General features: G+C 47.2%; 1 protein-coding gene across 14 annotated transcripts in view; it reads left to right on the top strand.

Moving 5' to 3' along the window:
* Positions 1-22,043, top strand: part of mast2 (microtubule associated serine/threonine kinase 2) — a 107,816-nt gene that overhangs the window by 54,046 nt on the left and 31,727 nt on the right. For 9 of the 14 annotated variants that reach the window (XM_060067080.1, XM_060067087.1, XM_060067078.1 and 6 more), the window contains 2 exons: positions 5,144-5,175; positions 18,867-18,958. In XM_060067080.1, coding sequence (XP_059923063.1) covers positions 5,144-5,175; positions 18,867-18,958 — 124 coding nt within the window. Of the gene's footprint in view, positions 1-5,143; positions 5,176-8,143; positions 9,008-10,068; positions 10,279-11,864; positions 12,025-18,866; positions 18,959-22,043 lie in introns of those variants that run through there. The other 5 variants (XM_060067086.1, XM_060067084.1, XM_060067083.1 and 2 more) reach the window with 4 other exon arrangements.

Below are 22,043 nucleotides of genomic sequence, written 5' to 3'. Positions count from 1 at the left end.
TTTTTTTAATCGGCCGATTAAATCGTAATCGTAATTTTTCTCTGAAAATAATCGGCATCGGCACTCAAAAATCAATATCGGTCGGGCCCTACAGTTAGGAAGCAAGGTGCTAAGATAGCCACAGACCCAACCCATGTCCTAAACATGAAGTATGAGCTGTTGCCTCTGGGCGAAAGATACCGGCTCCCATTTTGTAGGCTAAATAGATTAAAGTTCTCCCTAGTACCGCTATCAATTAAGCTACTTAATGGAGGGAGCTTTCCGTGATGGAACAAGTGCATAACTGGGGGGGCAATAATGCAATACTATATTTTTATAATGGGTTTCAAGGTGGGGGTTAGGCCATGTGTTTGGGTAAGGCCATGTTTTGGGTAGAGCTGTCAAGCGATTAAAATATTTAATCGTGATTAATCGCATTAATGTCATAGTTAACTTACGATTAATCGCGATTAATCGCAAATTAATTTTCTATGCTAAATATCCCTTGATTTTTTTGTCCCATAATTCTTCTCATTTTAATTCTCTTATCAACATGGTGAAGTGCATCGGCTTGCCTTGTGCAAATGATTTTTTATTGATAACAACATTGGCATATACTGATCAAAACAGGACGATACAAAAAAAGAGCCTATAGTGCAATTAAACGACTGCTTTGAACAAATGTCATTTGAACATAGCAGTCAGGCTACTGCTTCTTTGTTTTGAGCCAAAGAAAAAAAATTCTTTTTATTATTATTATTATTTTTTTTAATAAAATAATTACGTTAATCGCGCGATAAAATTTTTAACGCCGTTAAATTTGGTTTGCGTTAACGCCGTTAATAACGCGTTTAACTGGCAGCTCTAGTTTTGGGTAATGCAATGTGTTTCATGTTTTATGTATGTCCATGTAAAACCTTTATGTATGTGTCGCCGACGCTCTCTGTTTGCCCAAAGCTAATTTCTCTTGTGAGAGAGACAATAAAATACTTACCGTACTTACTCGCATCTAAAAGCAGCTTCTGAATGCTTTGCCTCTAGGTCCAAGGAAGATACAAGATAACTATTTTTAGTTTCCAATGTACTTGATATTGTATAGCTATCCATCGTCACCTTGCTTGAAGTGTGTATGTGATGGCCATCAAGCTTATTTAAGTTGTAATCCTGTCCAGTCCATGACAGCCTGAGTCTGTAGGTAAAGGGTTGGGATGAGACCAAACCCCCAGTCTACTCCTGATATCAATCCTGCCCCATCCTTCTCTACCTCTTTGTGATCCTATAATGAATGTCTGCTTACTTCATAGGTACAGACATCTCCCCTCAGTCCCATGCACACACAATCACTGAGTGCTGACAATTACCAGCCACCATTGGAGGCGTGGGTTGGGAGGTGGAGTGTCACGTGCCATCGTTTGGAAGATTAAAAGCCTACCCAAATGGAATCATCCCCACACACACACACACACACACACACACACACACACACACACACACACACACACACACACACACACACACACACACACACACACACACACACACACACACACACACACACACACACACACACACACACTACCAGATGAAGCACATCCACTAGACACACTCACTTTATATTCTCTGTTTTTATGTCATTGCCACTAATGGGGATTGGTTGTTTTAATGTGTCGTTGCATAGCCTTGGTGTCTTGTAATGGTTGGAGGTACACATGTCTAAGTGTCTCTCCATGCTCTCTGTACTGTCTGCTCCCACTGGTCACAAACCGCAGTGGGTTAGACTCTGGGCTGGCCCCGTGTGGCCCGTTGGCTGGCAGCCATTAACAGGTCCTCGAGGGATTCATTAAGACCTCTGGCCAATGTCCTCAGCCCACTGCAGACAACTAGTTCATTCACTTAGTGGGCTTTATATGCGGCACTTAAACCTGCCGTCCATAGGTTAGTGCTAGTGATCCTGCTCCTTTGTACACCTCCTTCCATCCTTCACTGGTTCTAGATAACCTGTGTCTGTAAATACATAGAAATGCAGATAGAAAGCCATATACACTCAATAAAGCGATGACATTTTTGATCGGAGTTCCTTTTTGATTTGAATTCCCTTTTTCATAAACATAATCCAATATTTAGAATGCGGCGTGCGAGTTCCTTTGTTGTGTGCTTCTCATCACTGATCCTATGTGTGATGAAGAGAGCTAGCTGCTGGCTACGTCTTCAGTACAGTAATTGGCTCCATTGCCGTGCTTCCCTCCCGTGCCGTTGTGTTGATTGCCTGGTTTCAGCTCTACCCAAACATGTTATTACACCGGTCTCCCTTGGCAAGCGCACACACGCACTGTGATATGTGTTTATGAAGGCACACGTTGATATAGAAGTGTAAACCTGGTTTGATTCTGAAATGTAGGCCTATGCTTCACCAGCACTCAGTACTACCACTACAATAGCCCTCACTGTAAAGTGGGATTCACTCCAAACCTCCACAACGCTCATTTGCTGAGATTACTGTGAGAGTCTCCACTAATGCATAAAGAGCTGATAAGGTAATTGGTTTTCAAAACACTCTGGTCCCAGCTCTTTTTTACCGTAGACAATGTTTTTCTACGTTTGCTATCTCTGATTCATCGCCGAGATGTGATGAATCAGTTAAATGTTACCACCAGTTTAGGGGAAAACAGTCTTTCACCATGTCCATCACCTCACTTGCATGTGCTTCTAATTTAAAAAGTAAAATAAATGAGAGCTCTCCTTGCGCTAGTGGTGCTGCATTGTTTTGAATACCATGCCTAGTACACCGTTAGGGTCATGTGTACTTGCTGCACACTGTATAGTCATTCTCTCACTATGAGATAGACCTGGATGCCTGACCCGTGGTCGACTGCAGGTTGAAGGATGTCCTGCCAGGTGTGATCCTATCAAGGGGTCGCATTGGGCCAAAAATAAATCTAGCTTCCTCCCACAGAGGGGTGGGTGTCAGGTGTGTTCAGGGACTCATCTCTGAAGACTGTATTTACTTGTTCTCGTGGTCTTTGCATTAATGTTGCATCATGTGTGGTTTTTGTATTCTGATCATTCATTCGAAGTCTCCGTGCACACACACACACACACACACACACACACACACACACACACACACACACACACACACACACACACACACACACACACACACACACACACACACACACACACACACACACACCATCCCAAATATATCTGGCCTGAAATGTGGGGATAGGTTTTTCACACTTTAGAACCCAAGCCAGTGGGGTTTGTTTCTGAAGTTCTCTCCCTTCTATACTCAAACTCTACAGCCTGTCCTTGTGCCTCATATGGCACCTATCCATCAGGGACACTGTTCTTTGTTCCCACAATGAGCTGCTTTATTTACTAGGGATTATTGGTGAGTGTGTGTGTACCTTACTACCTGGCACTGCCTTCCCAATTCTGCCAATCCCTCATTTGGCACAGCGCTGTGGGGCAAAGACTGGGCGCAGAGGGCATGGAACACACACACACAGACACACAGACCCACACACACACACACACACACACACACTTAAAAGTCAGCCAAAATTGAGAATCAGTTATTGGTCTGACTTTCCATGGCTTTTAGGGCATGGTTGGGTTGGGGTTTCAAATGCACACAAACCAGGCCTGACTGAATCAGCTCTCCCTGGCTGATCCCTGGATGGCTCCTCCCTACATGTCTGCAGAGCTTAAAGTGGATTATAGGTGCAAGGGAGGAAGAAGAAGGGAAATAGAATCTGGGATGAGATCCGCCTTGGCCTCTGCTGTGATGTAGCACCAGGCCCTTCCTGTGCCTGCAGCTTGAGGCTGCATCTGGTTATAGGATAATAGCATCAGCATCCCTCTGCTGTGTCCTACATGACTGAGAGGACCATGTACACACACTTATACACACACAGACGCATGCACGTGCAAGTTTGTGTGTGTGTATATATACAAATTTTCCAAAAGTACTATGACAAACACAAGAAGACCCATTGAATAAGCAGGCACAAATTAGTTTTCTCTGCTTCTCCATGATTGCATTAGTCTTGTTCAGGGGACTGCCTGGAAATTATGCAGGCTGTGAAACACAAACACACACGTCACACGCTGCTCTGCCCGTTGCTGGCCTCTGCAAAACAGTCACTTTGGCTCACTCTCGGTGCTCCTAACTCCATTAGAGCCATTAGCTTATCTCCAATACAGAACGAGGGAGGGAACACAGGAGTAGGTGCACAGTGTATGGGAGAGGGCGGGAGGAAAAGAAGGGATGGATTGAAATGGAACCCACCAACACAATCCCTGTCTGTGTGGTTATTACCGGTAATCGTTGTGCTGTGTTGTTAATGTAAATAGCTTTCTATGTCGTTTATAATTTTCCCTTTCTTCAGCCATTCGTCGAGATATGTGTTGATTAAAGTATCAACGTTATTGGATGAAGGATATCGGCAGATATGTTGTATATTGTGCTGTTCTGCTTTACGGTATAACAGAGCTCAGAAACAACCCCTAATAGAACAAACCATTCAGCTCCTCGCAGCGTTAGGCGGTGTTCTATGGTTTTGTCTCTTTTCTCTCTTCTCAGTTGCCGTTTACCATGTCAACTCTTGTCCTTGCAAAAGGCCATTTTCAAATGCACACACAGATGTGCACAGATGTGCACGCACACTCCTGCACGAGGCTTAATACACATTAGCTTACTTAAAGGGGTCAACCACATAATGGCCAAAAACTCAATATGCATCCTCTGCCAAGCAGCAGCATCTGCCTGTTGTCTCAGCTCTCTGTTCACCCGTTCCTCTAAATAGATGAACAACATGCCTGCACCCCCACAAACATCATATTGTGTACACACAAATCCTTCCTGATCACTCCTTACGCCCAGTGTATTTAACATTTTGACAATCAGTCACTATTCTTTAGTCTTCAGAAGAAGATACTTCTTTGTTGGATTATGCACCCCATGACAACGCGCTACATGCATATTTTAACTTGTACCACAGTGACACCAGCTGGTGATGTTGTAATATTACAATATTCTAAATCAAGAATCGGAGTGATCTGTGAACGATTAAAATGTATGGATTGAATGTATGCAAAAAATAATCAAAGTATGTAATGTGTATAATAACTGTATCTTCTGTTTCTCTCTTTATTCCAGAAGGAGCTAAGTCTTCCGCGGAGGGGTAGTTTGTAAGTACCCTTCTTCCTCAGTGTTGTGGTTGGAATGCTTGCCTAATGAAGGTGGTCACATCCAGAAATGGTGCACAAAATGCCACATGGAGAACTGCAATGAATGTGTTGAATCACCAAGCATCATTCTCACAATACACTTTAGAATGAAAAATAATACCTAGGACAAAACATACAGGAAGCAAATCAAATGGATCGAATAAACATCCACATCAATAACATCAATGGTAAAAGACGTTTTGATTTGACAATGACTAATTTAAAAAATAGTTAAATTAATAAGGTTAAAAGGGATTTTTTAAAATGGGCTGGACCTGACTAACTTCTACGGTTTAGGATGTGCTGTACTGAAGTGAATAAAGGTAGTTCTCAGTGTTGATGGGTTGGTCCTGACTAAGTTCGAAGGTTTAGAGTAGGCTGTACTGAAGTGAATAAAGTTAGTTCTCAGTGTTGATTCAAACATTTCAACTGACCATGCCTGAACTGGAAGGGCCGTGCAGAGATACGGTTTAGGGTCGGCACTGCTGAACCGGTTAGTGTTGACTGAAGGAAGCTCCAGGGAGTGGTGTGGACTGAGTGACGAGAGACGCGTTATCAGGTGCACACCAGCTCTGATAAGTGAGGTGATACTGTGATACGATGGAACTTCAAAGGCTGTCTTAGATCTGGGCTCCCAAAAGCAGGTGGTAACGATCACCCTTCAAATATCTCAATTCTTTGTTTGTATTGATCTTAATTTTAGACTGAAGCAAAGAAGAGTGGGAAATGATTGTCCCGACCATTTTTCCGACACGCTTTGAACAAACACGGTGCCGCCAGTGTCTTTAAATAAAACGCTTTGTTCCAACGTCTCCAGTATTGGCTCAGAAGGTGTGTTGTACCGGGCAGCCATAGCGCATAGCAGAGCTGTAGCTCTACAGAGGCTCTGGTTGCAGAATGTTTGGTCCACCACATTGTTACCTGGTAACCTCTCTGCACTGGGAGAGCTCGGCTGGCTGTCCGGCTGACAGACGGGAGCACCTGGCCTGGGACGCACACGCACACAGACACACACACACACACACAGACACATACAGACACGCACACACACACACAGACGCACCCACACACACACACACACACACAGACGCACCCACACACACACACACACACACACACAGACGCACACACACACATACGCGCAGACACACACACACACACACGCAGACACACACACAGACACACAGAATAAAAGGAATTAACATACTTTTTCATAATATCATTATATTTGAAATGTTCACCAAGTGATTTTTGTCTTGTGTTTTAAGTGTTTCTCTATTTACCCTCTATGCATTCATTTTGACCCTGAGGGAAAATATGTCACCTATATTTTACTCTGTTTACCAATGTCAACGTTTGAGTAGCTATTCAAGCTGGGTCCTTTTTTTTTCATGTTATTGGGATGAAGCGTCAAACCAATTAAGTAGTTTAATCTAATGGCACCCATAATGCTGTTTCAACATACGATACTGACATATTCTGGTGATTTATCTTTGAAAGGTACATACTTAACCCTGGATCCATGTGCATTTGGATAGTTTTGTGATGAGGCTGTAGCTGGTGAGTTGGTTCCGTTGACCTACTGCTACCGTGATGTTTCCACCAACTGTAAAGGGGACCGTCTACACTCTCCATGATTATACAGCAGCTGCAAATCCCAATTAAGAAAGCTTCCAGTAAAGGGTTAAAAGCCAAAGTTCAAAGGGGGGTGTGTGTGTGTGTGTGTGTGTGTGTGTGTGTGTGTGTGTGTGTGTGTGTGTGTGTGTGTGTGTGTGTGTGTGTGTGTGTGTGTGTGTGTGTGTGTGTGTGTGTGTGTGTTGCAGTGCACTATAACAGCTGAGCGCTCTGGTTTAGATGGATGAAAGCCTATTTATACTGTGTGTAAGTGTGTACCAGGACACTGGCTGGTTTCCGACCACTGATCGACACAGCTCTGTGTATGTCACCATCACACTCTACTCTACCCTCCTGTCCACGCTGAAATGACCCCATCAGGATGGGGATAGTGAGTCTGAATCTGTTCCACATTTTGCCAAACTTGAAGTCTCTCTCTCTCTCGCGCCTATAAGTCTGGAATCTGCTGGGTGATTGCATTGACCCTGTTGCCCCTGGCTACACTGTTAGCCCCTAACACCCAATGGCTCTATACCCCCTCACTGGAACTAAGTAGCAGTATTATAATGCTGAGCAGATCAATCTTACTCTCTCCTTCTGTAACCTTTGTTTTCTCTGTGCTCTTATGCAATCCCTCGAGCACACGCACACTCGGACTCACACAGACACACACGGACTCACACAGACACACTCGGACTCACACAGACACACTCGGACTCACACAGACACACTCGGACTCACACAGACACACTCGGACTCACACAGACACACTCGGGCTCACACACACACACACTCAGACTCACACAGACACACTTCCTATATTGGTGTTTAGCAACATTCTCAGGTCCCGTGGCTCCATCTGCGTCAGCGTGGTAATCATTCTGCATTGACAGAAACGTGTGTGCGTGTGTGCACCTCTAGTGAATTATGCTGTGTGCGTGTCTATTTCTCTTATCGGTGTATCTCCCCCATGTGTGTGCGTAAGCCCTTGTGATCCAGCGCATTGTCCGTGATTTAGCAGACACTCCAGAGTCCCGGGCCTTCTGAGAAAGGGAGCCGGCCTGGGGCGGGGGGGGGACAGCTGTGCTTCTGACTCAGAACGTTGTGCGTACGTGTGTGTCATTATCAGTGTGTGTGTGCGTGTGCGCATGCATTTTAAGGTGTTATGGTGTCTGATGTTTGACTCCTATTCTTTATTACTCAATAGCATCCAACTCATTCTGGCCTTTATGACCCCTCTCTCTCTCTCTCTCTCTCTCTCTGTCTCTCTCCCTCTCCCTCCCTCCCTCCCTCCCTCCCTCTGCCCGCCTCCCATTTGGCCATAAGGGAATGGAAAAGTCAGACTGGACACCGCCTAAACAGAAACAGTCGTGCAACCCCAACTAGCAGCCAGGCCGGGACTTACAGGAAACAAGGGGATTACCACTGCTGATGACCCCGGGATCGAGTTCTGTTACCTTGCTGCTAGCGCCTGAGAGCACTCCTCGGCCTGGGGTTAACCGTATAGGACAGGAGCCCTGGAACTAGTTTGACTCCAGCTTTCCTTCACTTTGTCTGTTGAATGACACATAAGGAGAGAAAGGTCTTGGAATTTTCTTCTCAAACGGATTCAGGGAATTAAGTTATGAGGTGTGCCTGAAGAATCACTAGCATCAGAGTAGAGGATAGTTGTTTTCTTATTTCCCGGGATGGTTACTTATTATGTTTGTCTTTCAGCAGTGACGCAAAAAGCTCTGATTGTTGGACACACAAGTTGCACACTTAACTGTTTTGGCCAACAGTGCTGTGTGTGAATCTAGCTGAACTTGCCAACATCCACAAGCTGTGTGCGTCTTGCAAATCTTTGTATGATTTGCAATATTTCGTAGTTTATAACTGGCAGTGTGCCCGCCATCCAGAGCAGCAGTCTGGCCGCGATGCCAGCGTATCTGTAGCTGGTCTCGCTGTGTGTGAGTTTGAAGACGTCCCTGAATGCGCCAGGAAGCTTGTTGCCGAGTTCCCTGTGCCTCTTCGGTACAAGTCTGGGCACACAGCGAAGCCAGTGCCGAGCATGGCTTTGACAGACAGGTGAGCTGGCATTCTCCAGTGGATTATTGTAGATTACTAGTCTCCATTTTGACCTGGGAAGCGAGATGCGGAGGAGGAAAGACAGAGCAGGAGCTCCCAATTTACGACTTCAGTAAGAACTGTGTGTGTGTGTGTGTGTGTGTGTGGTAGCTAATACTAGTTGTAATCAAATAGTATTTAGTATTGCAAAAAAGTGTTTAATTGACCCGACTTGAATCTGCTCAAACTATAATATACAGTATATCGTCAAACAATAGTGCTGCTCATAATTAGGTCTTTATTTTTGATTGCTCTGTGTGGCCATGTGAGATGGAGTTGAACGCTCAGAGCTTTGTATTGTCCCACTGTGGTTTATCCTCCTGCCACTACAAATATAGCAAAGGAGGGGACGGTAGGGCTCAGCTTTCAAAACACACACACACACACACACACACACACACACACACACACACACACACACACACACACACACACACACACACACACACACACACACACACACACACACACACACACACACACACACACACACACACACACACACACACACACACACTAAGTGGCTTGAAAAGGGGTTAGCGAGGTTAACAGGGACCCATTACATAGTAACAGAAACACCTCAGACTCGGTCTGAATGGAACACCATGACTCCGTAGGGGTTTCCACTCAGCCAGAGGGAGAGGGAGAGAGAAGGAGGCTAAATTAAACAACCCTGCAAGCCTAGCCAGCAAGAAATGCCCTCTCTCACATTCAGGCCAGTGGTCCCACCCCCAGCAGGTGGTTATTCCCGCACTCCCAGTAAGGGGGGTGGGGGGGTAAGGTGGGGTGTGGACACGTCGGGGTTGAACCCATATGGTCTCTCGGTAGAGCCAGCCTTGTTCTGGTCCTTCTGCATGCCCAGCTGGACCAAGGGGCTGACACACACACACACACACACACACACACACACACACACACACACACACACACTAGGGACAAGAGAAGTGTAGCAGAGTATAATTAAGTTCTGCATGGCCCAAACAGAGTGGATTGTACAGGCCTCTCTTTCTGACCCCATGCGGTCAAATCATCATTTATCTTCTTCTTGCTCGTCTTCAACTCTCTGTACCGTCCCGCACGCAGCCTACCCGCTCCTGCCCTCACCCTATCCCTCTCCCTCTCCCCCCTGGGCAGAATCTGGTCACCGGCCCAGCTCCGTTGCCACGGCAACAGCAGCCTCATCCAGCACCTGCTGTCCCCCACGTCGTTCTGTCCGTGCGCGGTTATGAGCCCCGTAGCCCTCTGCTGCCCCTCCTCCTTCTCCTGTCCGTCCCCCTCCCTGTGTGGGTCGGACGGCCCCCTCTCAGCCCCCGTCTACCCGGGAGGGAACCCCTTCCTCTGGAGGTAAGCATCAGAGTGCTGCGCAGTGTGTGGCTGGTTCCTCTGGTAGAGTTTTAAGCGGCGTCCGCTCAACCTTACCGACGGGCTTCTGTCGGCCAAACGATGTTGAAGGTGAGGGTGAGTTCACCTGAAGGGAGACGCCTGGGGGCTGTGTGAGTGCGCTGTGTGCTGGGACCATTCCACTAGATCTCTGCTCGTAAAGACGGCGAGAAGACATTACTGTGGCACACTCATTTTTATTTACATTTTAACTTCTTTGAGTGATGGGCTATAATTGCATGTTTTAATAGACCAAAACTCATAAGACAGGAGGCCCAAACACCCCGGTGTTCGCAAATTTGAACTTGCCCCACTTACAGATGAGTGCTCGTCTACTGACTGAACCTAATTAACACTGTGTCAAATGAGTCGTAGGTGTGGCAGCATTTGGTTAAAAGGAAGACAAAGTGTTGACATTCTAACAACGGCACCAGTTCTATTTTATCACTGACGTGATAATGAGGCGACCAGTTCAAGTTCATCTAGAGATATTGTGCATATTTTTTATTTTACCACATCGACCAATCGATTCTTCGGTTGTCCTAGCCTGTATGTCTATCTGCTGTATGTCTAACCTTGCTAGCTGAGGAGGTACTGAGAGTCGTAGTATGCTTTTTGTTGGCGCAGTATTGTCCTCCGTGTCTTTGGGACTCAGGTTAGTCCTTTATATGCCGTGTGTTGGGTGTGTAATATTTTGCAAAGACAGGTCTGTTTTAAGGCAGACCTGTTTTTTTTTCCTGCCCTTTTTGCTGTCCTTGGAAGTTTGTCTTAAGAATAAATTACATTTAATACCATTCCGAAAACTACCACATAGCCTCATGTTACCATGAAGACATTCATCAGTTTTCTAGGCTATAGCTGTTTCTTCTACGGTATATATATTCTACATGTTGTCCTCTGTTTATTCAACAATCCCAGCTTCTCGTTGCCAAGCACTTTTCATGCACACGGTCCTTCTCACACACTCACACACATCACTGTAAGGAGCTGGCCATCAAGTGATGAACCAGAGGAGCAGGAGCCCAGAGAGGTCCTGGTATCCTGTATCCAGCATGGTTTCTTTAGGCTGCTTCCCTACAAGCTCCTGGGCTCCAGCTGCCCTCCAACAGCTCAGGGACCTTATTTCCTACTGAACTGTCAACGCTCCTTCTGCATGTTACTGGCGGCTTTCAACATGGTGTCCAGGTGTGGCCAGGTGAGGGTGCTCTGCCTCGGTCGCTATGGTGACTGGCCCCGGAGGGCGTGGCAGACTAGCATTGTCATCAAACGGACCAATGAGCCCATCTAATGGCCACAGTGCTATCTACACCCTCTCTCTTTCTGTCCCCCTCTCCTCGCACCTTATGTGGCAGGAACAGACGGAGCAGTGGGTAGAACAGTGGTGGCAGCGGCACTGGGTTGGAGTGGTACAGAGAGAGCATGGAGGAGGAGGGAGGGTTCACCCGCTGTAACAGCGTGTGACAGGTGTGAGCTCGCCTCCGTTGGCTGGCGTGCGCTGCCTCCCCTCTCCTGTCTCTCCTCCTCTCCCTCCCCTCCCTCCCTCCCTCCTCCTGTCCCTGCCTGTGTGCCGGGGAGCTGTGCTGGCGTTGTGGAGCTCCAGGCTGGTCGCTGGTGTCCCTGTTTCCAGGGCTTTAGCATGTCTGAATCCTTCTGGACCGTGCTCTCCAATTTCTCCCTGCCTGAGAGAAGTATGCTCCGGCGTTCCAAGAGGTAGATCCACACTCTCCCTGCTGTCACCCTCTGCTCGCGCTCCCCCTCTCTCGCTCTCCCGCGTTCTCCCTCTCTCTCCCTCTCTCTCTCGCTGTCTCGCTTTCCCTCTCTTGCTCTCTCCCTCTCGCTCCCTTGCTCTCTTCCTCACCCTCTCTCGCGTTCATTCGCTCTCTTCTGCTAGCTATTGTTTGCTATTTGTTTGTCATTTTTGCAGCTTGCCGCCTGCTGCTCGTTTTATTGGATTCCTATTGGACTACTGCTCTCAGATTCAGGTGTCTTATGTTTCTAGAACGGAGTGCTCCCTCTCTCTCCCACTGTTATAACTATAATGTTGATAGATGCTCTGTCTTTCTGCTCTGTGTCTCGCCACTCCCTGCTTACCTTCTTTTTCCCATCGCTGTTCTGTCGCTTTTCTGGTTGCCCTGTGGAAGCTTACATGAAGGTCACCGAACCAGATTGACTAAATGACTGAGTCTGTGTGTGTGACGTGTGTGCATGGGTTTGCTGCGGGCACTTGCTTATCCATGAGGGACAGTTATGTTAGCCACTCCTCTTAGTTTTGTTAGAACATGCTTATTTGCCTTGATCCCTAGATTGATTAACAGGTTTGTGTCCAAATAGTGAGGCATCACCTCACTTGGCTTTGCATGGTGGTACCACCTCCTCCACCCAACACTCACATCAACCAGCCTACACTGTCTTGCCTGAGAGAAAGATGGAGAAAGGGAGGGAGGCAGAGAGAGAGAGGGAGGGAGAGGGAGAGAGAAACGGTGGTGGTAATATCAGATCAGATCATTAGCAGTCTATATTTTCTTCCTGCTAACTAATAACAGGTGTTGGTTGCCAAACACACATGGTAGCGTGCACAGAGATGCATAATGTTTAGTTTGCTCCTGCTTCCTGCTCTCTTTTGTCTTTTTGAGATCTTTATTTAATTTAACCGTTTACTCTGAAGAATATATGGGATCAGTCGTCTTCTAGACAAAATGGCAGATTTAACAATAGATTTAGATAGTGAGGTATTTAATTGGAAAATATACTCGTAATGACACTATGCATATGTGTACATGTACAACAAACAATTAGTGAGAATATCATGTGTAAGCCATGGTAAAGAAGCATACACACAATCCCGCATTGTCCATGTTGATTCTCAGTGGCGTGAGGTGTTAGAGAAGCTTGGATGCGACCTAGTAAAATCTGATGCTCCCCATATCAACCATGTGTTTCAAAATGAGAGGTAGACAGGAGGACCTGGAGACAAACCGCACACCCACACACACACACACCCACACAGGGATACGAAAGACATTAATTTCCTGTGGTGGCCGTAACCTGTGTTATCGATCAAACTGTGGGGAATCAGACTGGAGCCCTCCATCATTGTGTCCGTGTTTGAGGTGTGTGTGTGTGTGTGTGTGTGTGTGTGTGTGTGTGAGCATGCACGACAGAAGGTGAGGTCAGACAATAGAATGCGGCTCTTCCTTATTTATTGAGTAATAAATGCACCACTCTTATCAGAGCGATCCATGCATGTCTGTGAATTTGCTTTCTGCAAAGTCGCTGTGTTTTTTTGTTATAAAAACACAGATGTGGACAGTGATAGACGCACATGAATACCAGACACAACTCTCAAACCTGGACTGGGGATTTATGGAAATTGGGTTAGGTTCTATAAAGTGCATTTTAAAAGGTTTATGCACAAACCTACTGGTTCTTTTTTTGTAGGAGGAGAGGCCAAGAATGGGTCAGGCCTTCAGTTCAGTTTGTTACTAGTTTTGCGACCTTGGTTGGGGTTAACCCTAACCCTTAAACTGACTTCTGCCATCCATGCACTGAGGTGATTGGTTACACTACCCCCCACACCACCCTTTAAATATACTTTGATAAATTATGCATAATAAATAATTCACATTCTGTGTAGAAGGGTATTGTTGACATAATAACCTTAAAATTAGTGAGTAGGTTTATTTTCTCCTTGAGCCCAGAACTGAAAGGAACCGCACAAGTCTGGTTCTACTAATAAAAGCAACAGCAGTAATAATAGCGGCCATTTAGCCGCTGTCTCTCCAGCAGCGCCAAGCTGTTATTACTGAAGAGTCAATATAGTTCACATTCAGTGTATTATTGAGATATTTCTTGGTGCGTGTGTGCGTGCGTGCGTGCGTGCGTGCGTGTGTGTGTGTGTGTCTGGCTGGGAAAGTGTATTCTCCTTGCAGCGTGGAAGCAGCTGGTGAGAAGGGAGCAATCTTCTTTTCAAACTCTCCCTCCTGCTGTTTTCTTTCCGTTTTACCCAGACAGGAAGAACCGGTGTCCATACTGATCCACTTCAATGCTCCACTGGGCTGATCGCTCTGCCCTCGCCAGGCCCTGCCCCCCCCCCCCTTTAGTTAACACTGCTGAACCCAGGGTCGTAAAGGTTAATAAACCCCTTAGAATGTTCTGTAATGATGCCAATAGCTAAAGGAAGTGTGTGCGTGTGCGTGTGTGTGTGTGTGCTTGGGGCACACACACACACACACGCACACAAGCAGAGAAAGGCATATAAAAGTCCCCTTGCCCCCATTGCTCGCAGGTGTTTGTGGGCTAACAGCATGTGTGTGCTGTGGTAATTGGCCCATCACATCTGCCCACCAAACATAATTATGTGGTTCTGGCCGCCTAACCCCGGGCACATCCCATCACGCTGGTTGAGAAACTGCTTGGACCGCAGTCGATGCAGTCCAACCTGCGCCTCAGTCACACATCAGCCCCACGGGAGTCTCTATCTCTGCATGGGGCGGCATAAATGCTCAAGTTTGCACAGTCACGCGCACGCACACTCACAACCAGGTGTGCACACACACACACACACAAGTGTGCACACACAAAAACATACACACAGGCGCGCACTAGGGGTGGGAAAAATAATCGATTCTTCGATGCATCGCGATTCTCGGTAGAACGATTCTGTCTCGATGCAGATAAATTAATAATCTGAATAAATTTATCTTCAGTGTGTATTGGCCAATCTGATTTGTCTTGACACGATTGCGTTTCATCCTACGGATAGCATGCGCGCAAACTCACAGCCAGAAACAAGAACTCCTTCTAATTCATGAGCAGCTTTTTCTTTAATGACATATAAAATAAAATAAAACTGTAACCTATTTTTTGCATGCTTCCATATTCTGTTAAAATGCAAGCTGCATTGATTAATGCATTTTTCATAGAAAGTCATATTTGTGACAAAAGCTTTCTCTCTTATAAAATATCAGATAAGTTAATTAATCTGTTGATGTCTTTAATGATCATCACAAAAGTAGGAAGTGATTAGCAAACTCTAAGTAGCAAACCCAGATGTACATATATATTTTTGAAAATCACGCATGGAAATTTACATTAAAAAAATTGCATCGATAATCGCTTCATTATCGGAATCGAATCGTGAGGGGCCAAGAGATTCCCCGCCCTAGCGCGCACACACACGGGCGCGCGCACACACTTGGACATATGGCATAATGACCAGACAGTCTCCTACCATCTGCTGTGGTCTGTGTAGTGTCAGCAGTATATGATGGAGCATATGTGCAACACTCCTGTTTTTAAGAAGGTCCTGCTGGGACGATTACCTACCTGTACTACTCTATAAATCATCACACATCCTCTCCCGCACACAGTTGTGTAGCCGATACACAAGGTGGAGGTGTATCGGGCACAGGGGCTACACGGTGCGTGAGGTTTTATCGAGTAGTACTGGTAGGTAATCGCCCCAGCAGGACCCTGTCTAACTCGACCCCTCCACTCTTTCCAATCCGTCTGCTCGCTGTCTCTACCAGTCTGAGACAATGGTCTTCACCCCGCCCGCGAACCTTAACACATCCAGGGCTCTCCACTCCAGCCAATGGGATCACTTTAAGACCAGGCTTCAAGAGTTGATGCCTGAGCGCGAGAGACAGGCCAGCCATGAGACTAAAACAACAGGCAGCAGCAGCAGTAATCACGCATACTGTCTCTGTAGATACCAACCTGGGAGAGAGGAGAGGCTTCCTCTCCCACGCCATGCAGGTTAGTTTTCCTCTGCAGGTAAAAACATCCGTAACCAATTCTGGTTGACATTCTTCCTCCAGAGCAAACCTGTGTGTGTGACTTTGCTAGTTAACCACAAGGGTCTTTATGAGCCTGCTACGGCAGGAAACATCCCCCTTCATCTCTTTGTTTCTCTCTGTACCAGCACATGGGCGTGTTTTCTGTTCCTCCAGTTCATACCACGTCTGTGTGCTCAGTAAATGTGGAAAGAATATGATGCTGGCCTCGTTATTGTATATAAAACACAGGCGTTGCCTGGCTGTTTCCCCCACCACCACCACCTAATTCTCTTTCTGTCCATAAACACAATTACTGGGTGGAAGTAGACGGATGGAGCATTCAAAGCTGTGTGTGTGTGTGTGGAAATTGCCAGCGGCACCTTAGTGATGAGATGAAATGGAAGACCAAGTGTTCTCAGGCGCACGGGAGGCAGCGCTGGATGGTAGGGAGTGATGAGTGATGGAGCATATCGGGGTTAAACAACCTGAGGTTGGATTCACTCTGTATCAGGAGAGCAGAGTCTGTGCGCCACCATGGAGACGGCTTAACCACAGCCTGTCCAAGTGGCAGAAAGAGTGCCAGCTCTGCCTGTGGACTCCCACTGGAGTCGAGCTGCAGTAGCTATTCCCTCTGTTGTGTGAGCGTGTGCACACAAACACTCACACATCAAACTGAAATACCTGCTGGTGCTCTGTGTGTGTCTGTGTGACAGATTTGGAACATTGTGGGTATTCTGGTGCTGTAGCCTATGCTGCCTGCATTAATAGTCCCATCATGTATCCATTATGCACAACTGACTGATGGCAAGGCTGTGGTTTGATATGGTCTCTGTGTGCCTCCCTGCCTCTCTTCTGTCGTCTTGTCAGTGTAGCTGTCTGCTTTGCCCTTGTCCATCTGGAACTTTAATTGCTGCTATGAATTCTCCCTGTTTCTTTTCACTCGGTTCTGATTCCACTCGTGAAACACTTGGATGTGCCTATATCTGTATCTCTCCTGTCCATGTAGAGCCTCCATTCAATGTGGATCTGCACAGCTTCTATTGGGATGTGGGTGATGGGAGATACCTTTGGTGGTCTTGCAAGTGCATTTGTATTTTGGGATGTATTGTATTGAGCTCCAGGCCACAGTGATAATTGCCTTCAAATAAATGCAAGGAAAAAGGAAATGAGAATATATTTTTGCTTTAAAGTAACAACAATGGCACAAATATAGAAAATACTCAAATATGCCCCTCCCAATAAGCCTCCAAAGCCACTCCCCGAAACACATCACTAGCTCGCTAGCTTTAGCACTAGGCCTGCCTAGCTCTCTAGCTTTAGCACTAGGCCTACCTAGCTCGCTAGCTTTAGCACTAGGCCTGCCTAGCTCGCTAGCTTTAGCACTAGGCCTGCCTAGCTTGCTAGCTTCAGCACCAGGCCTACCTAGCTCGCTAGCTTTAGCACTAGGCCTGCCTAGCTCGCTAGCTTTAGCACCAGGCCTGCCTAGACTCGTGGAGACTCAGACAGTGAGAGCCCAGGTGGAGCAGGTAGCCTGCTGGGTCGCCAGACTGACAGGTGGGCCAGCCAATACCAGACACCAGAGTTTTAGTTTGTAACAGCAAAGGACTCATTGATTGTGGTCTGGTTGTTATTAGAGAATTCCAAAAATTATGATAAAAAATTCTAATACCAGCAATACAAATATCTCGCCTTTAAGCAAGGTCTCCAAACATGTGTACACAAAAATAACACAAACTGCTGCTGTAAACCAATTAAATCCAAATACCTCATTCATCAACACTGGTTAATGCTTACACACTCAGATCAGAGTGACAGTGTTATCACCACTGGTTAATGCTTACACACAACGATCAAGTGCTATCCGTTGACTATTGTCATAATAATAATCCTCTCGTCTCATTATTCTGTTGATTAAATAGATATTATTATGTCATGAAAATCTATTATTAATGAAGCTTGACTTAGGAGTAGCTGAAAAAGGCAATAATGAGCGTGTTTCTTCCTGTGTGTACGAGATGAGTGCGGAACGGATCGGATCGCAAAGGGGCGGTAGGGAGGGGGCAGTATAGCCCAGCTCAGTTCCGAGGTCGCGTTTCCACTGCCGACAGTACCCTTGGTGGTAGGCCGGATGTCAATCGCCGCGGCAGCTACGTAAACATCGTAAACAACGTCTTCCTCCGCAAGAATGCCGACGAACGTCTCCACCTCCTTGTTCGCCCAAGCAAGCTTTTTACGCGACATGTTAATTGTAAAGAATAATACCTCGAGGCTACTGTTTGTTTGTTTTTATCCCCGCGTCACCCGGAAGTGACGATTCTGTCGACCAATCAACGGAGGGGGGGTGTAGCTAGAATTCCAGGGTACCCTTTCAGGCGTCTGGTCTCGTTTTGGGTACCGCAACGGAGGAGTCCCTAGAATGGGGTCGGAACGGGTACGGCAAAGTCCGGGTCACGCCCACTTTTGGCGGTGGAAACGCGATCCGACCCGCACCTTTGCGATCCGATCCGTTCCGCACCCTGCAGTGGAAATGCGCCATTTGATAACCATGGTTTGGGGTCTTAGCCTCAAGCTTTGTTGATGATGTGTATCACCATCAGGGCTCATCTGTCCTCCAGTGGACTACAGAATGTGTGCGTGCTCCTGGTTCATGCAGAGCTCCTTGGAGGCTCCTTAACCCTGTCTTTAACCCTGTCTTTAACCTGCTATATGTAAAGGGTAACAGAACCCAGTGCGGTCCGTTGGCGTGTCCTCACCTTGTTACTCCTCTGCCCACAGCTGCCGGACCAGCAACAGGAAGAGTCTTATTGTGACGTCCAGCACCTCTCCGACCCTACCGAGACCTCACTCCCCTCTGCCGGGACACACAGGTAACCTCTCCTACCGAGACCTCGCTCCCCTCTGCCGGGACACACAGGTAACCTCTCCTACCGAGACCTCGCTCCCCTCTGCCGGGACACACAGGTAACCTCTCCTACCGAGACCTCGCTCCCCTCTGCCGGGACACACAGGTAACCTCTCCTACCGAGACCTCGCTCCCCTCTGCCGGGACACACAGGTAACCTCTCCTACCGAGACCTCGCTCCCCTCTGCCGGGACACACAGGTAACCTCTCCTACCGAGACCTCGCTCCCCTCTGCCGGGACACACAGGTAACCTCTCCTACCGAGACCCCACTGACCCCCAGGTAACACCTCTCCTACCCCCCCCAGACCCCCCCCAGACCCCACCCAGACCCCACCCAGACCCCACCCAGACCCCACTTCCCACTGCACCCAGGTAACACCTCCCCACGCATCACGTATTGTCAATGCAAACAGGAAATGAAACGGGGATTGACTCAATGTGAAACTAAAGCGTGCCATGAAGCCCTGAGCCACCTGCCTCTCTTCAGTCCCATTCAGAGAGCACACACGCAGACATCAGTTGGTTGTTGGGTTCCTGCTGCGGCTGTAGTTGAGTTTTAATTGCTTCTCCATCTGCGTCCTGTGCATCCCCATGGCTACGCTGGATCAGGCATTCCTGCTGCTTCCTACCAGGACTGACTGCTGGGACCACACAACATGACACACTTGGCAAAAGTCGCTTTGTTTAACTCAATTTCGGGGGGGGGGCTGAATTGCCTGAATTGTAGCAACGTTTTGAGGGAGGGTGTATACATGCCAGAGCCCTCCCCCCCCATTTAAAGCGCTGGGCTAACATACGTCTGAGGACAGGCTGGTGAATAGGAGATCATTAGTGAGTGGCAGCTGAGTTCTGAAGACTTGATAGGCGGTTGATGGGTCATCCTGCCCAGCCAGCCCACAGTCCTCACAACAGAGGACAGGATGCACAACTGTCTAACAATGTGTAGGCTATATCTGACCCCACCCATATATAGTGATCATCACCCATGATGATCACTATATATATGGGTGGAGTGCACCACAGAAGGGTTGTATTTCCAGATCAAATTTTGAGCTGAGTCAACGGGATCAGAACCCAGAGCTAAGGGGATGAGGTCTGGAAGGAGCAGAGTGGGTGAATGGGCTGACAGGAAATCAAAAGGAATGAGAGAGTGAGAGAGAGAGAGAGAGAGAGAGAGAGAGAGCAGGTGGCGGGTGTGATGGAGGGACAGATAGATACGCCTGACCGAGGAACAGGAATGACGCAGAGACTTTTAGTCCCGGCTGCAAGCCTTTACAATCACCTTCATCACCTTCACCACAACAGGAAATTACATGGCTTCTGCACCTGTCAATCACACACACACACACACACACACACACACACACACACACACACACACACACACACACACACACACACACACACACACACACACACACACACACACACACACACACACACACACACACACACACACACACACACACACACTCCTTGTAATCTCCTTCAGTCATCCTCAGCCTTCAGGCTGGCCAAAGCAGTGTGGTTTTGCAGCCTCCACATTTCAAACTAAACAACCTCACCCTCCCCTGCCTGCCTCTCTCCGTCTGTTCTTCTGCCTCTCTGTCTGTTCTTCTGCCTCTCTCTGTCTGTTCTTCTGCCTCTCTCCGTCTGTTCTTCTGCCTCTCTCCGTCTGTTCTTCTGCCTCTCTGTCTGTTCTTCTGCCTCTCTCTGTCTGTTCTTCTGCCTCTCTCTGTCTGTTCTTCTGCCTCTCTCTGTCTGTTCTTCTGTCTCTCTCTGTCTGTTCTTCTGCCTCTCTCTGTCTGTTCTTCTGCCTCTCTCTGTCTGTTCTTCTGTCTCTCTCTGTCTGTTCTTCTGTCTCTCTCTGTCTGTTCTTCTGCCTCTCCGTCTGTTCTTCTGCCTCTCTGTCTGTTCTTCTGCCTCTCTCTGTCTGTTCTTCTGCCTCTCTCTGTCTGTTCTTCTGTCTCTCTCTGTCTGTTCTTCTGTCTCTCTCCGTCTGTTCTTCTGCCTCTCTGTCTGTTCTTCTGCCTCTCTGTCTGTTCTTCTGCCTCTCTGTCTGTTCTTCTGCCTCTCTGTCTGTTCTTCTCTGTCTCTCTGTCTGTTCTTCTGCCTCTCTCTGTCTGTTCTTCTGCCTCTCTCTGTCTGTTCTTCTGCCTCTCTCTGTCTGTTCTTCTGCCTCTCTCTGTCTGTTCTTCTGCCTCTCAGTGTCTGTTCTTCTGTGTCTCTCTGTCTGTTCTTCTGCCTCTCTGTCTGTTCTTCTGCCTCTCAGTGTCTGTTCTTCTGCCTCTCTCCATCCATTCATCTCTCCGTCTCTTCCTCCCTCCTTGTCTTCTTGTCTCTGCATCTGTCTGTCGCCGGGCTCAGGGTTGCCGTGTTGCCATAGTAACAGCCACTTAACTAACCGCTTCCCTCAGTGTGTCATTTTCTTCCCTTTTATGATGCTAAGTACTTTGACTTTAAAATACATCTGATACTGAGCAAACATTTTTGTTTTGTAGTTTGACGGGCATCTTGAGTTTATAGTGTGTGTGCGTGTAAGAAAGCTTGTTCCCCTCTCAGCCTCCCACACATCGCAGCCTCACAGAACGGAGTGGTTAGGGCCGGCACCATCCTAAATGGTTTGATTGCCCCCATCCCCAAACGGACCTCTTAATATTCCGATGCTTCTCTCCTGCTGCTTGTCGTCCCACCGATACACAATATTCAACGCTGTTGTTTGCCAAAATGGTTTTCCCTATGGTGTTTTATAATATTTATTTTACACTCTATCCTTAAGAACACCTGATGCAGCATTGTTAAATGTTAGCATATATATATTTTGAAGGCTATATAATTCATCCGTCTCTATTTGTGCCCTTGTCTCTTATTATACGTATTAGTTCTTCACATCTCTTCCCCACCCTCCTCTATACTTATCTGTGCTCCTCCCTCTCCCTCTAAGGGTGCCTAACCATCAGCTCCTTTACACTTCCTTCCTCAGTCCTTTGTCCTCCAGAGACATGGTGAGGATGAGCAGCAGTGATCCTCTGTTCAGAGAATCTACCT

This window comes from Gadus macrocephalus, chromosome 12 (assembly GCF_031168955.1).
Source record: "Gadus macrocephalus chromosome 12, ASM3116895v1".
Lineage (NCBI taxonomy): Eukaryota > Metazoa > Chordata > Actinopteri > Gadiformes > Gadidae > Gadus > Gadus macrocephalus.
Note: the sequence above shows the minus strand (reverse complement) of the source record. Positions and strands in the feature narration are given on the sequence as shown.